The 17,760-nt window shown below is 42.2% G+C and overlaps 1 protein-coding gene across 1 annotated transcript in view; it reads right to left on the bottom strand.

Moving 5' to 3' along the window:
• The window catches only part of plxna2 (plexin A2), a 188,851-nt gene that overhangs the window by 111,069 nt on the left and 60,022 nt on the right, over positions 1 to 17,760 (bottom strand). Inside the window, exon 4 of the mRNA XM_080497333.1 lies at positions 1,013 to 1,147. Within this exon, the coding sequence (XP_080353459.1) occupies positions 1,013 to 1,147 (135 nt within the window). The remainder of the gene's footprint in view (positions 1 to 1,012; positions 1,148 to 17,760) is intronic.

The following is a 17,760-nucleotide window of genomic DNA, read 5'->3' as shown; positions in this document are numbered from 1 at the left end:
CCACGCTCCCCTGCAGCTGCCCCTCTTCTCCTGTCATTTCTTTTCCTCATGTCATCTCTTTTTCTATCTGGCCATGTTTTTGGTTCTCATTTTTTTTTTTTTTTTTCTAATTTCCTCACCTCTATACTGTCCTTGTGTCCCCCTCCACCTATGTCAGCCCTCAACCCCTCTACTGCGTCAGCTCCATTGATGGCCATCAGCTGCTTCCCACCCACCGGCTTGGTAATGCTGTGTCACTTCATTAGGAGTGTGAAAGGATGACCTTGCAATCTGTTTCTCTTTCTCTATGTGCCTCTCTTTGCAGTAAGTCATGCACACCACTCTGTGACCCTTTTCTCCTCATCACTCTTCTGCTTCAGCCAGCGTGTGCTCTTCATGTCTTTCTCTCGGCTTCTATCATTCGACCGAATCCTTTTCTTGTCTCTTAATTTTTTTCTCTGTCCCTGCCCTCATTGTTCCCCTTCATTATCAAACACTGTCACACAGGCCCCTGCTGTGCCACGCAGGTTATTTATAGTTAACAGTAGGTGGTGGATTTGGTGGTGGTGAGAGGTGGGCCATTACAGGCTCGGCTGGAGCACACACATTTACACATTTCCTGACATTTAAACATATTCAAACTCTCGCTCGCACGCACGCACGCACGCACGCACACACACACACACACACGCACACACACACACACACACACACACTCACACACACACACGGGAAATTGCACTCCATGGTGCAAGCTCACACACCACAGTGCCAACACCACGAATGGAGGCCATGACTAAAATGTTTGCAATTTATAGACCAATTTTTGTTTGTCAAGAAAGTTGCAAAATATATATTAGATGACTGGTTTCAGGCCCAGAAGGTCCCAGAATTTAGTTTCCATATGGTGAGTCTCGGGATGCTCTGCTTAACAAGTGTGCAAAAAAAAAGGGCAACTGTTAACTGTCCATACAAAGAAATACACACACAAGGATAGGAATTAAAGGTTTGCAAACATCTTGCCCGCACTTGCCTGTCTTTCAGACATCACGTAGAGGTAGTTGCGGTCCAGCGAGAAGGCCATGTCTCTCAGAATGGGGCTGCCGTCCTTGATAACAGATATTGTTTCATACTGGACACCACCGTGAGGAGGGCCGTCAACACGAATCTGAAAAACAAAAGAAAAAAGAAGGCTGACAGGGTGAGGAGTTGCCATTTATATCAGTTTGAATGCAGAAACGAGAAAAAAAAAATTGAGTGACAGGATAGACAGTCACAGGTCATATAATGGTGAAAAAAACACATCTTATTTCGTGACTTGAAGATTCTCCATAAAGCCTCTGATATGAGAAAGGTATGACAAATAGCAATTGATTGAATTTTTAAACAACTTTTTTACAAGAAATATGTGACAAATGGCACCGTTTCATGACATGAAGGAAATCAGTTGTTTCAGTTTTTATTGTGGGATGAGGTTATGCAAACTGTGAGGAATTATTTGCTGGTGTTATTAGACTTTTGAAACCTAAGCTCTGTTTTTCTTTCTTCTTTCTCCTGATGAATGATGCATTTCCTCAGTAAAGCTTTGAACTTGAGGCCAAGAGCGCCTCCGAACAAAAACAGTGAAGAAGTATTCTAATGACTTATAGGAGCAACGAATCCCTTCCTGACCCAAATGTGCCATTGCCAGCCCAGTTTCCTTTTTATCTGTCCAATTTCCTTGGCCAAACATATGAGCGGCACATCAAAATAAGAAAGTGAGGGAGGGCGTGGGTCTTCTTTTGCTGATGCGTCTGTGATGCCACATGCCACTAGGCCCTCCTCCAACCATGAAAGCTGATGGCTCTATCATCTGTCCATTTCTGCCTGCCTGCCTCCTCCCAAACATTCATCTATCCATTCAGATAGTGACAGCAACAAAGAGCAACCAGCCTTTCACTAAGCATCACAGAGGGGAAAGTCAAGGTCGTATGTCTGTCAAAAGAAGATCTACTGGGATGGGGGGGGTGGCAGTGGTGGTGGTGGTAAAGTGGTGGGGGCTATGTGAGCAACAGCATGCACACACACACAGTGTTGTGTATGTATGTGCAAATACCAGCGAGTGTCAAACTGCAAGATGGTCAAGAAAAAGAAATATGATACACGTTCAGAGAAAGCCCCCCGAGCTTTGCCTTCAAAGCTCGGGGGTTAGTTGGGTACACGACAGCAGGCACCACAGTTAAGGAGCAGAGCTCAGAGTGGTTGAGTTTTCCACGGCTGACCTACACCTGACCTTGGCTGGCTAATCCAAACACTGAAAACGGGACATATGTGAAAACCATATGTAGGAGGAACAAGGCAGGATGTGGGGGCCGTGCCAGTCTTCATCTGGTTACTGACACTGCAGTGTGGAAGGAGACCTCCGCAAATACGCTCATCCATAAAGCATGTCGGCGCATGGCCAGACCAGCACTGTTCTGTTCGCTACTGTGTCAGTGTAGGTTCTGTGTGTGTTCAAGGACCGTCTTTATGTGCGTGTGCACCCACAGGAGCAGTCTGTCATGCTGTGATATGTGTCCTAGCAGGCTGCCACGAGGGATCACAAGATAACCCGACCTTCCCATCGCGCGCCTGCAGTTCATCTGAATGAGATCGCTATCACACAGTCTCTCACCACTGTCCAGGGGCCTCTAAACTCACATTTGGCCTGTAACACACTCTCACCCACAGCTGTCTCTTACTGTGTCTGGAACAAAAACCCCAAGTCTCCAGGCATGGGTATAACATTTTGTGAAAAACATACCAGGCATAGCAATTACTAAACAGTCACATGTCCTTTTAAGTAAACACATTTAATCAGGAGTGCAGGGATGTGTACAATAATGGATGCTTATTTTCCCAGTCACCAATACTGTCTCTGTTTCTCAGCATTGTGTCCATACTTTTTTTTTTCTCAGCAGATTAGGCTTATGGCTCATAGAAAGAAAATAGATTCAAACATTACTGACACTCAAACCCTCTTTCCATCCCACTGTGTACACACAAACACACACATATATTTGACACATTACCAAGCTTTATTTCCTCCAATAGTGGCTGCTAATCTTACAAAGTGTGCTACATTCACACATATGAACATGCAAACACACACCCGCAGCATTGTGGGAGAGAGAAAATGTGTACATTTGTGTGAAGTGGGTTAGCGACATGTGAAGTACACTGCAGGGTTATAGGCTCACCCAGGGGTGGGCAATTGAGACAAAAAAAAAGGGGGGGGGGGGGGGGCAAAAAAATCCCTGGGCAAGTAAATGGAGGAAGCAGTGCTTAGTGGAGCAAAAATAAATCTGTCTAAAACGGCCTCTCTTTATCACACTCCCACGCTTCTTTCCTACCGGTCTGCAGTATCTAGTACCTGAGTAAGTGACTGTCAGACCCAAAGCATCCATTTCTTCAGCGTCGCTTTACTTCAACATTTAGCTTGGTCTCTCAAGTACTTAAACCCATCCCATGTTTGCCCCATTTGACCCTGCATTATTTATCAGTCTGGATGAGAAGGCTGCAAACAGGTTGGATTCACACCCTTAAGCCCCGTCTGACAATAATACTGCCTCTCTATTTTGGGAGAGCCCATCCACCTAAACAACCTCTGGTGCCCTGGAGAGGTGTCCTTTGGTGTGACCTGGACTAACACAGTTCCCCCATTTCAGCACCACAGCCATTAGGTATCCTCTCTCCATCACCAGTGTCGGAGGGCTGCAACTAAGTAAAGCGATGAAGAGGAAAAAAGGCGAAGATGGATGGTAGTGTTGAAAAACGGTTTACATGGACTCCCGGGACACCATGGGCTGTAGTTAATAGTGCTTTCGAAAAAGAAAAAAAATCAACAATATCTTGAATAACAGATAAATCATGATCAGTGAATGGTGTTCAGACTCACATTTCTATTCACATAAAACATATTCGGGGAAGCATTTTTTTTATTGTGTTCTCAATAATTGGGAATAAAGAAGCTGATTCAATTAATTATATATACTTTTATACTTATTTACATACAGGTTGCCAGTCCATTAAAATGGATCTAAAGAGACAATCATTTCTGTATTTACTTGATTGTATGTTGAATTCAGAATATTGAATTAGCAAATATGTCTGTATTGTAACAGAAATTACTCCACACACTATAATGAAACAGCCAGTGTTGTGTTGGCAAGCAGGCTCAAACCTGGCATATTCTTGTTGTGAAGGAAGAGCAATAACCGCCATTAAGCCATGTCACCTCAATTTTATTAGAAAGTCGAGTGCAAACAAAGGGCCGAAGTGAATCCACACCACTTATCTTCATGCACACACCGGGTGGCTTTAGCTCAGTTCATATAGTGGATTGTCAATCTAAGGGTTGGCAGTTGAATCCCCTGTCTCATCTTGTCCACTGTTGAAAACTAGTTTCGCCCAGCAGTGTGTGAGCACCTTGCATGCCTGATTGTGATCAAATGTAAGGCTGGTTTGTAATTACTTGAACAGAAAAATTTACAATGTAAAGTCAAATTAAGTAAAGTCCATTTGCCACCCATATACGTTATTTTATATATATATATATATATATATATGTAAAGTCCATTTGCCACCCATATACGTTATTATATATATATATATATATATATATATATATATATATTGAGAGTAAGACATTTTCATCTGACAAACTTAGCAAAAAAAACAAAACCCTTGATTTAGGAAGGAGCTACAGTTTTAATGTGGTTTGTGTTGCAGCACCTAGTCAGGTTTAAGTGAGTGAGAGGTTGGGGGTGGTGGACTGGACTAGCGGGGAAACCATGGCAAAGGCATCAGAGGCATCCCCTTGTGGCAACAAGGACCTGTGCCAGTGGGATGCTTTTGATCAGACTATGTAAGCTCCCTGGAAAAACGTTTGAAGATTGACCAAACTCCAATTCAAATTGCCCTTCTCCTGTCTCTCTCTTACTCACTCTCTCTCTCTCTCTTTCCCTCTCCCTTGGTCTCACTGGTTTTGAACACCGTGCCAGACACTGGATCCCCAACTGTGTGAGTCTGTGTGAAGCAATTTGCCTGAGTGAAAAATGCTGAATAAATCCAAGGTAAAAGTGCATCAAAAGTGTGTTTTCAGCACATTGCGCATGCTGCTGCTGCTCAAAGACAACAGCATAAAGCAAAAGCCAAAACCACACTTACCTCTATAGACAGTGTTATGCAACATGCAAAATGCCAAAGCGGCGGTTTGCATTTGGTTATTTAAATTGCATAATCCCCCACTGTAAAAATCAGACTACACTGAGCTCTGAAACACAGACAAAAATAAAACGCGATGATCGTGATTTGGTCTCTGTTATGCAGTATTTCTCAAAGTTTGTTCAACATTAGACGCCAAATTGTTCAAGAATGTCTGTCCTCTAATGGTCCAGCTGCTAACTATTACCTGAGAGCGCTGGGCTGTTTTTTTTCTTTTTTCGAATCCTATTTTCAAACCTCAGCCTTGAAGGAGGTTAGTGTTCTGAAACAGGACATGCATGTTTACAGGTGGCTGCCAAGACCAATACAGATCCATGTGAGGGTGTATATTATTTTGCCACATTTCAGCTTGCAGAGCACAGTGTAACCCACCCACAAGAGCCTTTACCAAAACCCTGTGTACAGCACACTCCATTCTAACACCATGTATCAGAATGGGATTAAGTCAAATTGTAGGTCCTCCACCTACATGATCTACCAGAATAGTATAATACGAGTTGATTTCAGGATGATTATGCTTCTGTGGATGAAAATCAGCCGCGCTCCAACAGAGACAGAGAAATGAGAGTGAAAGTTGAACTCCCAAAGTAACCTATTTGGCAGCTATCTTCTGCATCTGCACTAATCCAGTTCAGCAGTCTGGAGTGTTGAAGTGAAAGCATTGGCTTTATCTGGATGATCCCACGCAGTGGATTAGACTCTGCAAAACTACACCACTGTCACACATTTCTACACTCTTGTCTCTGTCTATGTGCATTGACCCCTCTCAGAGTCACCACAGTGAAGGCTCTGCATGGGAAAGGGGAGCTTCGTAGTCAAGTGGGGTCATACCAACTGAGAAAGACATAGATCAGTGAAATCTGACAATGACCATGATAAAACTGATACTATCAAATCTAATCCATCTGATGGAAGCAATCTTAGCTTTAGTAAACGGCCTTGAATTTGATGTTGAGATTGCTTGGCACCCCAGACAACATGACCGGTGACAGACTGCTGACAGCATTTTAAAAGTCAGTGATGCCTGTCTGAAGCCATTCACAATTTGAAAGGCTTTTGTGACAGCAAGGTGCTCTCCCCAGCTCAAGTTTTGCAACGTAAGCGTAACTTTGGGGAGAAAAAAAGTGAATTTTTCACAAAGCAGTCATTTGTCTTTTGTTATTGTCAAATGTGTACATTTGCCAGTTTTGAAGGACAAAGGCAGGTCAAATGCCAATCCAGTTCTTCCTTTTAGGTGCAATCCTGCACAACTCAGGAAACATGCAAAATCCATACACAAGTTTATTTACATACAAGCGCTTCTCTTTGTTAGTCCATGGAGTTAAAAGCCTTTGTCATCATGTCGGAATTATAGGTCATTCTGCATGGAGGAGTGAAGGAAGGGTAGTGTTGGAGTGTGAAGTGTGCAGACAGACCAACTGTCCAACACCCAGGATATAGACCCATACTAGAGGGCGGGCCCACATCACGCCTATTTTAAAATCGCTGCATTGGCTCCCCGTTCGCTTCAGGATCGATTTTAAGGCTCTTTTACTAGTCTTTAAGTGTCTTAATGGTTTTGCACCCTCTTATTTATCTGTACTACTTTTATCATATCAACCCTCGCGGGCCCTGAGGTCCTCCGGCACCGGCCTTTTAATTGTCCCTCAAACGAGGACCAAGACTCACGGGGAGGCTGCGTTCAGCTCCTATGGTCCCCGTTTGTGGAACATCCTGCCGGGGAACCTCAGGGCTGCAGAGTCCGTTGAGGTTTTTAAAAAAGTGTTAAAAACTCACCTTTTTAATCAGGCTTTTAACTGATTTTATATATGTGTAGGTTTTTATATATTTATGTATTCTATCAATGTATTTATCTACTTTTATTTATTTATTTAAGATAATTATTTAATTTTCTACCTTCTTTTTTATCTCCAGTGGTTCCTCTAGGGGTCACTACACTGGTGGTGGCCGGTTTTGCCGTGGGTGGTGCCGTCCCGTGGGTTTCCCTGCCCGGGCACCTGGCTGGTCCCCTACATATGTGGTGGGATTGGCTGGTCTGCCCGGCTGGGGGGGGGATCTGTGGGGCGGTGCCCCCTGTGGTCAAAAGTTGTGCTGCCCCCACTGTGGAAGGCTCAAATTGTGGCCCTTTCCTCACCTTAGTCCTCAGTGCCCTGCCATGTCTCCATATCACTAGGCATGTCTTCACTTATGTGTGTGTGTCTGCATGTGTGCGTGTGTGTTCATCGTTTTTTTATTCATCTATTTTATCTTTGCACTGTTTTTAATTCTTGTTAAAGCACTTTGTGTCACTTCAATGTATAAAAAGTGCTACATAAATAAAGATTGATTTGATTTGATTTAGATGGAGTCAGACCCTCTCAGGCATGAGGTGAGTCACAGTGTGTGAACGGGTCTCATGAGTCACACTGACAAAGTCACCACCAGTCAGGAGACAAGGGGCCTTAATTTCTTTGTTTAACAAGAAAACAGAAGCACTTGTAGATGACTGCATATCGTATATTCCATGTATTTAGGTACACCTCCTAAATGAACATGAATGAGCACTTTCACATGCATACACACATAAACACAGATGCAAATAAACTGGTCGTGTTCAAAAGCACAGAGAGCATAGCTCAGGATATCCATTTGTTTGTCTGTCCTGGAAACCTGGCTTGAAATCTAGCAGACTGCTATTGTATTTCTTTAGTTCAGGTGAAATGGGTGCAGGCTATTCAGCTGCCAAAGTGTGTGTGTGTGTGTGTGTGTGTGTGTGTGTGTGTGTGTGTGTGTGTGTGTGTGTGTGTGTGTGTGTGTGTGTGTGTGTGTGTGTGTGTGTGTGTGTGTGTGTGTGTGTGCGTGTGTGTCTCCACCTCTTTCTCTCACTTTCTTTCTCCACGCAGTAGGAGAAAACATGGAGCCTCTCTCCGCCTCGATAACGCATCTAATCCATCACTAGTGTCAGGCTGAAGAATTCTAGTGTCAGTGGCAAGCGGCATGTAGAAATGTGCTGTGTGTATGTGTGCGAGGTGGCTCACACCAGCCCAGCATGCCATCTCTTTTGTTCCTGCTCTCGTTGTACATTATAAGCCTCCATAAGGCTTATGTTAGCTCACTTGCTTATATGCACTGTGTCACTTCCCATTGCACAGACAGGCTGGAGACCAGTCCATGCTGTGAGAGGACAGGGAACAGGAAGTCAAGTAAGTCGAGACTCGAGAAGGGATATGAGGGGGGGAAAAAAGTTAAAAAGTAAAGAGAAAGAAAACAAATCTTTGTGCGAGTGTAATGCCATCACAATCAGGTTCATATGGCGGTACTATATCTACTATAATGAGCTGAGTCCTTACTAAAAACACAGGACAATTACTTTACAGTTTTGGCTTGGTACCATAAAATGTATTGGTTTTCTTCTCTGCTTCATGAATACTGCAGTTAATCCTCTACTCTGCAACTTTTTACCATGTGTTTGAAAAAAAACAATCAGTGAGAGAAAACACACAAATCATCCATGATAACTATTGAGGAGGTCCGATTCTTTCCGATCATTGACTGTTAGTGAGTATCAAAAGCAAGCAGTCCTGGCAATTGATTTCAATATATGGTCTGAACAGCCAATCTTGCAAAAGTAATCTCTGTAATAGCAATATCCAACACTCATTCAATCCCATTTTAGCTCTGTAATATAGCCATCTTTCTCGGTCACATAACTCACAACCCGAAACATGATTATATCAGCACTTTCCTCTGTTTGCCCCCGAATCCAAACAGAAACGAGAGACCGCGGCATGCATTAGGGGTCTGTGGCAGGATGAGATCAAGCCTCAAGTCTAATCAACCCAAACACTCATATTAAGCAGAGCAGCACAATGTGAAGCCTATATTTAGCTCCGCATTAAAACACTGAACAGAGACCGGCATGGTGCTGGTGGAGGCAGGCCAAGAGGGCTCAGAAGGAGCAAAAACAGAGGGATGTGGTGGGAGGGATTTTCTACCTCAGCCTTAAAAATGGTGGTGGTAACACTAAAACACTGGGAGAAAAATGGGCCTTACACCTAACACAAAAAGCTGACAGCACAATAAGTTTACTTTTACTCGCTGACGCGACCGAACAGAGGGGGACTAAAGAAAAGTGAGATAGAAAAGCAAAATGTTTCAATGAATAAAAAGAGAGTATAAAAGAGGAAGAAAGAAAATGTCACAACTGTGTTCACACCTAAGTCTGATGATGAAAGCAACGTATTCCCACAAATGGGGTTAAATATATATACAGTACTGTATTTTGAAAATAGTGTCTGTTCACCTACATTCTATAACTCTTGATTCAACTCCTCTATACTGAGCCTATGACGTTTTCACTTGGATACAAAGTTACTCGCAACCACGTAGCTACTCTCACAGTTATATTTAACAAATTCATCTTTAAAGAACAAAATAGCAAAAGCCTGACTTGTAAAAAGGAAACTTACTCTCCAGGGAAGATTATGTTTCAAAGGTGCAGCTCAGACTGCTGTGATGTACGTGCTCAAAGAAGAAAGAAACACTGTACTTACTTTATGTGTGTAAATAAGCAAGATCCAAAACAATCACACAAACCATTACATCTACTGATAGTTGGGAAAGAGGTTATTACATAATGTCAAAACAGCCTTAACTCGAAGAAGAAAAAAATCACACATTCTCCTTTCTCCACTAGTATACTTCAAAGTAAATCACAAAGATGTGTGAATCAAAAAGTAGCAGGGAAAAGGTTTAGTTGCAGGGCAAATTATGTGAAATTGTTTCAATTACTCCCAATGGATATGTACGATTTAAATGTGGAACAAGATTGGCAGGTAGAAGTGAGATACAGGGAAATTATAGCCAGCAGGATCTGCACAAGCAAATGAGAATATAAAAGCACTTCAATCAAGCCCACCTTTTACATCTGTAATGCGTGTGAGCTTGAATAATCTCTGTATATGTTTCAAGCTGTGGATGATAGCAGTGAGATGTCTCTGCCAGTGAGCATGCTTCTGATGAATGCATTATATCGCTGTGAGGCCTTGATACCCAATGAAGTCTTCATCAAGGTCACATTAAGTCTGGTCCTCTGTAACATATGCTGGGCATATCATGGGTGGATGCAGCATGTCATGAGAGACAAGCAGGAAGGAGACCCAGGTGGAAGTGAAGAACATGAAAAGGAAGAGATATGGCTAATAAAGACAGAGATAAGGCGATATGAGCGCAAGACAGTCAAACAGATATAAGCAGACTGCAGACAATTCTGTGCCAAGTACCAGGATTATGTTGTGATCTGCAAAATCCATAGTATTTTTGGTCCCATTCGAAATAAATGGGGTATTTTTGAACTTTGCTGGTGTGCAGTTACTTTTCAGACTGTAGGAGTTTCTCTCTTTGCGTAAGTTACCAGTACTGATTTCCTATATTTCCTCCAAAATCTACTGTATTGACTGAATGCCATTGAATTCACGTAACTTTAGAACAATACAGAAACACACACAGGCATTTTCCTGTTAACACTTTCACTCCTTTCGGCATGCATAGTTCTCACAACAATAATTTTCAGTCTGTTTCTGATGTAAAGAAACTTCCAAAACTACCACAGAGTAGACGGATAGAGATTTGTTCCCCGAAACTGACGACGACAGTCACTCTCGGGAACTCTGTCGAAGAAATGTCCAATCACAAACGAGATTCAACAGGGTGTCACACATGCGCTTCTCAGTTCGATCCAAGAGCTGTCAGATATTGAAAGATCTTGAAGAAAGTATCAGTAAGACTCAATCATTGCACATTTTTGACAATTTCAAAGCCATAAAGCCAAAGTAAAGAGAAGGCTTCCCTGTCATAAAGGAGGTAAACAACATTCTGGCAACCTCAAATCAAGCCATACCACATATACCTCCATAGAGACAGCACCCTAACCTTTGACCTCTCTTCTTCCTCACTCCTGTAGCAGCTTCTCAAGGTGGGAAGTGAGGGGACAGGGGTAAGATGGACACTGTGAACCTTTAACCTTTGTTGTCCAACAGAAACAAAGTGAGCGAGGGGGAGGGAGAAGAGAGTGGGATGAACTATGAGGGGGCAAGGGTTAACCAATCAGTCCTTGGGAGGGACTCGGCAATGCCACTGACGAGTTAAGGAGGATGGGGGGGTGGTCTTTCCCTGACCCCATTCAAACTACTCCCAAGAAAAGCAGGCCAACACCACGGTCCTGGACAAGGGTTACCATGGCAACCCCTCTCCCCTTGGGCACATGATCAGCGGGGAATCAACTGAAATGTGTGTGTGTGTGTGTGTGTGTGTGTGTGTGTGTGTGTGTGTGTGTGTGTGTGTGTGTGTGTGTGTGTGTGTGTGTGTGTGTGTGTGTGTGTGTGTGTGTGTGTGTGTGTGTGTGTGTGTGTTATGTCATTACTATTGTTTAGCCCAGTGTTCTGCAATTTTATGAATTCTAGCCCCCCTCCAACCAGATTAAGTTTGTCTGAAGCCATAAAACTTTTACACTTTTATTTTTACAAAGTTTTATTTAATAATACAAAACTGTGGTTAGTAATAGTCGTAGTAGTAATAGTTTATTCGGTCAACCAAATACAAAATGCAGCAACAGAAAATTCAACAATAAAAAGAATAGAAAAACAAACAGAGGAAGGTGTTTAGGCTGAAGTTTAACTGAGGGTACCTCCACACGACGGAAAATTTTTTTTGTCTCCTGCATTCTCAAAAAAAATTCTGTCCATACCTCACTGTGAATACGGCTCAACACGAGGCTTCAGGGCATGTAGTACACATGTCAGGCCTTTAGAGGCACTGTGACTTACCAAAAATGCCAACAACGGAGAAGAAGACAAAGCACATAGAAATTTAAAGTAGATTCCTGCTCATAAACCCTCTATATAATTCTCGTTCTATAGGTCTATGGCCGCACTCTTCCTGCTGCTGGCATCATGCAGCTTATGCAGCTCGACTGGAGCTTGAAATCCATGATTGTTGTGGTTCTTTGATGACATTGCGGACCGCGGTGGGTGGAGAGGGGGGCAATTACGTCGTCTTTTTTTCCTCATGTGGATGATAGGCCAAAAACAGCACCTTTAGTTTAACCAGTCTCATGGTGTGGACGGCCCCTTATATTGCCTAACCCTGTACATAATAAACACAAAGCTTCTGCAATTGGTGTAAAAGAAACCAAAAGCAACAACAAACACATTTTCTTTGCCATCCCAAAATTCCCAAACAAACAAAAACTGTCCTCTGAGGGATCATGGGCAAACTAAAGTTAGAATCATGCCTTCAGTTTTAGAGAAAGGTATTTCACTCAGGGAATAAGGCAACACCAGCCTGTCAGGAAACCACAGCATTCCAAAACAAACACCCTGAAAACAGGATATGTCAGGTCACGACTCCAGTAAAACCTGATTTATATCTTAAGGTTAACTGTTTTTTGGAGATGTTTTTGACTTCTGTTTTGTGACTTTTGAGTCAGTTCACAAACTAAAACCTATGTTCGAATATACTACACTATAATTAGATTTTAAAAGAAATTCTAAAAATAAAGCTATGAGCTTGGGCTTTTTCTTGGTGAAAGATTTGTTTATTTATTTACATGTCATTAATTTGGTTTTTCTTCAATATCTTTATTTTATTTAATATTTCTGACTTGGTTTCAGATTCACAAGGTTTTAATGTTGGTTGGATATTTGCTTTATCACCTCATTTACCATCAATTAATACATATTAGTGTACATTTCTATGACCAACCTGCTGCTGGTTGCATGTTGGTAGTGTATTTTTTTTTGTTTCTGCCTTATCCTCAATATTATCAGTTTAACTTTACATGAACCAGAACCAATCAGTCATTAGATTGATCCAGCTCAGCTAATGTGTTGCAATACATCAATACATCTATGTGTTATTAAGACAAGCTTTGTTAGGATGAGACTAATTCATTAAAAGTAACAAATTCGTTATAATGCAACTTGTGAAAAATATATTTGATTATTTTCTATGGCCATAAAATGATCTTACTTTTATTGCTTTTACATATATTCCAGAAACACTGATGATATTGTGTGTCTAATTCAGCGCGTGTTTTCATGTGGTAATATCATCTAAACCGCGTGTGTCGAACTCTGGTCCCTGAGGGCTGCAGCCCTGCACATTTTGCACGTCTCCCTGCTTTAAAATAGCTGATTGCAATGAGCAGCTTGTGATCTGGCTTTGTGTTGAACGTGGTGATGAACCATCAGGACATTCAGTGGAGGGAGACACGGAAAACGTGCAGGGAAACGGCCCTCGAGGATCTGAGTTTGACACCCCTGATCTAAACAATGTGATTGATGTACTTAACAGTAATTGTTTTAAGGGCTATGCACCACTACTGGAATTAAAAAAAAAAAAAAAATGCTTTGCTATACATAAATAATACAACTGAGCCTGGAGTCTATATAGACGACATCTATACATTCACTGTGTAAACTATGTTTAAGCAAGCATGTGTAATGCTGTCCACACATAAAACAGGCTAATGACTTTCAGGCATATTTGTTCTGTGTGAGAGCAGCAAACAAGGCTGTGATTCATTAGTCTGTTAATTAGAGAACATTGTGAGGAACAACTTATGTTACCAGCATTTCTATGCACATTTACGACATTTGCAAGACAAACACATGATCAAACTGGACTGCACAGACTCCAGCACGACACACCTGTGTGTCTCTATTTGCAAATTTTGCATGCAAAACAGCAACAGGGCCTGAGTTTTTCCTGCAGGCCGGGGGTTCAGAGACACCCATCTGCAAAGACGTGCTGGTGACAGAGCATCGTCCTTTATCCCTCAACTACAAACACACGCACACACAACTGCACCCCCCCCATCCTCCCTTATCCCCTCATAACTCATACACACATGCTCAGAAGAGGCAGTAGAGGAAAATGCTGTGTATGCACAATAGAAATGCAGCATACACTGAGGTCAGAGTAAGTTGGGGGGGAAAAAAGAAGGCAGTGAATAAGTGTGTGTTTCTCTGTGTGTGTGAAACATTTTGTAGTCTATGAATCTTCGCTAAAGCTCTTTAAAACATGCTCACCAATCTTGCATCGGGATTTAATGCCTGCATCTCTCCAGACGGAACGGAACAGCCAGTTAAAGTATGCTAATTCACTGGCACTAAATACACCGCTTTAAATGTCAACCTTCCATTGTTATACACACTCTGTCTGTCTTAAAACCACCACAGAATCTCTCTCTCTCTCTCTCACACACACACACACACACACACACACACACACACACACACACACACACACACACACACACACACACACACACAGACACACATACTGAGAAAAAAAACCCCATTCACAGAAAAGAAGACATGCAACAACACAAGGGCTATAAAGACCTATAGATCAAAGCTGCATTATATAATCAATAACTAAATGTGACAGTGTCCTCATGATGTTGTAGTGCAGGGGTCTCCAACCCTGGTCCTCGAGGGCCCCTGTCCTGCATGTTTTAGCTCTCTCCCAGTTGCAACACACCTGATTGCAATGAAGGGCTCGTTAATGGGCTTTTTCACAACCTTGGTGATGACATCATCATTAGATTCAGGCGTGCTGAAGCAGGGAGAGACCTAAAACATGCAGGACAGGTGCCCTCGAGGACCAGGGTAGGAGACCCCTGTTGTAGTGGTTTGTACTCTCACCTCACAGCAGAGATATTCCCAGTTTGAGTCTGGGCAGAGTTTGCATGTACATCCTGAGTTTTGGTTGGGGGGGTAATTACTTAATTAATAATAATAAAAAAAATAAAAAATAAAAAAAAAATATATATACAGTATATAAGATACAAAATGGATTGTTATTAACCCCTCATTTATAAAGTGCCTGCATTTGATAAGTTGTGTCTTTATTGTTTGTCTATTTTTCCTTTACAAAACCAAAACAGTGAATAGATCATATCTAGAAAATCATCCAGTAGATGATGTAAATCCTAAAACATGTTGGGTTTTTTTTTGTGTCAGAGTTGCAGAGTTAGTGAAAATTATGACAATTCTACTTTACAATTCTCATTAAGAGTCAAACAGCTCTTTTGCCGCTGTGCCTTTGCATGAGCACCTGAGGTTGAAATGTACTATTCTCAAGTATTCCACAGAGTTCCCTCGGAAGGGCTCAAGATGGTTTAGTCCATTTGAGGAGCGAATGAATGGGGAGCAGAAAAATACAGTGTATGGAGTGAAAGGCCGAGAGAAAATAAGAGTACAGCGAGAGTAAAAAAAAACAAGAAAAAAAAAATCCCATCCAGTAAAGCTACACCAAGCAGAGAGTAATCAGCTTGCAAACAACCAGCTTGAAGCCCGACATCCATCCACAGCCAAGGGTGACAGCATCATTAATTCTATTAACCTGATTAGTATTCCATCGTCATCGCTCCACTGGGTCAATACACACCTCCATCACATTGCAAAGCTCCTGCTTTTCGTCCATATGCAAAGGGCGAAGGATAATGGAGGGTTTGGGAATGGATGGATAAATAGGAGTTCTGACACTGGCACTTCCCCCTTTCCGGGGTGATGAAGAGTCAATCCCGTCGGACTATCGCTGTGTACGGACGTTCAGTGCATATGGCATGAGCTGGCAACAAGTCACATTCGGGAAAGCTTTGTTATTTAACGATAAATGCTTTTGTTTTTAACAGGCACACATGTCCAAGCATCACTTGTTCAGATACAATGTGGTGGAGATGTTCTACACTCTGAGATCCAGTAATCCAACATCGACACAGATGAGGATGTTACAACTTATACCAGTTCTATTGTATTGTTTGCCAGTTGAATAAGTCCAAATATATCATTTAAAGCACCAGACTAGTGACAATCTCAGGAGATATACAAGAAAAGCTTAGTGTAGACTTATCATGTACTTACTGAAACACTGTCTTTGGCTAGTCAAGGACATTTCAATGGGCGGCTAAATCAACCAAATAAAAAGAACAACAGGCCATTAAAGGAGGTGCGATTGTAGTTGATGATTTCATTTTTCACAGTAAGCATGTACAGCAACAAAATGCACCATCATTTCAAGTGCTGGTTTCAACAGCAGTTACATTCTTTTCTCATTCACTAACAGTTCAAATAGGTATATGTGAGAGATGCTGGTTCCTACAAAATTAAATACATGTTTAAGAAGCTTGGGGGGGGGGGAAATCCTCCTTTTCTTTTGTCATTTATGGCCCTGATTAACAAAGATCCTGCACAAGGCGTGCTACATTGTTGGCTTATTCGCTCACTTCAGAGGTGATTTACTACAAAACAGGAATGGTCAGATGACCGTTTACATGAATTCGACTGTTTACAGGAAACTGATCTGCTGGAAGCTGTGTGAAATAACTTGATTACAGTCACCATGGATTGATTAATGTGGCAAAAACAGATGCGACAATAAACAACGCAAATGTTTTGAGTGGTAGGAAATAAATTACTTAGAACACTCCCAGTGTTTTTGCACAATGTCATACGAATGTTAAAGCAAACATTTCTAAATAGCTTGTCTTATTTTGCACATCTGTCAGAGGCAATCCTCAGTGCATCCCATTAGTAGATCGTCTTCCACATGGTTATGCATGTTTTGCACCAGTTTCTATATGCACAAAGCTTTAGTAAACCAAGCCCATGGTTGCAGGAGCAAAGCAATGGAGATGAACTGAGTTGAAGATGACAGCCTAAAGACAACCCTCTCCTCCCATCTTGTTCCCCTCTCCTCCCCATCCGCTTCCAGCTCGGGGTTGGTGAGTGAAGTTGCCAACAGACACGAGCGTACCAAGTATGTAGGACAGCGCCATTAGGGCATTAGTGCCGGTCAGCAGCCAGCCAGTTTATGTGTGAGTGGGGAAGAAATTGGGGATGTGCAATAACACCGTAGGGGGGGGGAGACTCAATCTGATGCTGTGTTTGATTGGTGCATATTCTAAGGATCTCCAAATTAGACAGCAAGACGTGAAGTTCCTCCACCTTATCAGCCGCTGTACCTCAGGATGTGTCAGCACGTTTCTGTGAAATGCTTGAATGTGGGGATGAGTTTGTCTGCACATTTATACCATCATGCATAAAAATCTTTTTTTCTAATCTTGAAGGAAATGTAACTGAGAGGAATTAGACCAACAACCCCCACACCCCATATTCGTTTCCACAGATAGCACTGCTACTGCACTCACATGCATGCGCCACTCTATCTTATAGCCTTGAGCGAGAGCGAGAGTGAAAGTATAAAGGGTTGTGACAGCTCTCCCTCTCCCTCTCTCCCGCAGACTGTATACAGTACATCTACAACACTAAGAGGGCTATCTCCACTATGTCTGGAGCTGAGCGAGGGAGCGAGCATGATCTTTCCCGCTGTCTGGCCTGACTGATTCATGCCCATATTACCTGAGGGATTAGCTATTTCCTCTGTATAAATCCACTTTTGTGAGGTAATGTCTAGCATTAGCAGCGGGGGCCGTAGAGGGTTTTTGTTACACTAAAAATCTTCTGCCAAAAAGCATGCAAGACTAGCGTGAAA

The sequence above is a fragment of the Blennius ocellaris genome (genome assembly GCF_963422515.1).
Source record: "Blennius ocellaris genome assembly, chromosome: 5".
Classification (NCBI taxonomy): Eukaryota; Metazoa; Chordata; class Actinopteri; order Blenniiformes; family Blenniidae; genus Blennius; species Blennius ocellaris.
This window is presented reverse-complemented; position numbering and strand designations above follow the sequence as displayed.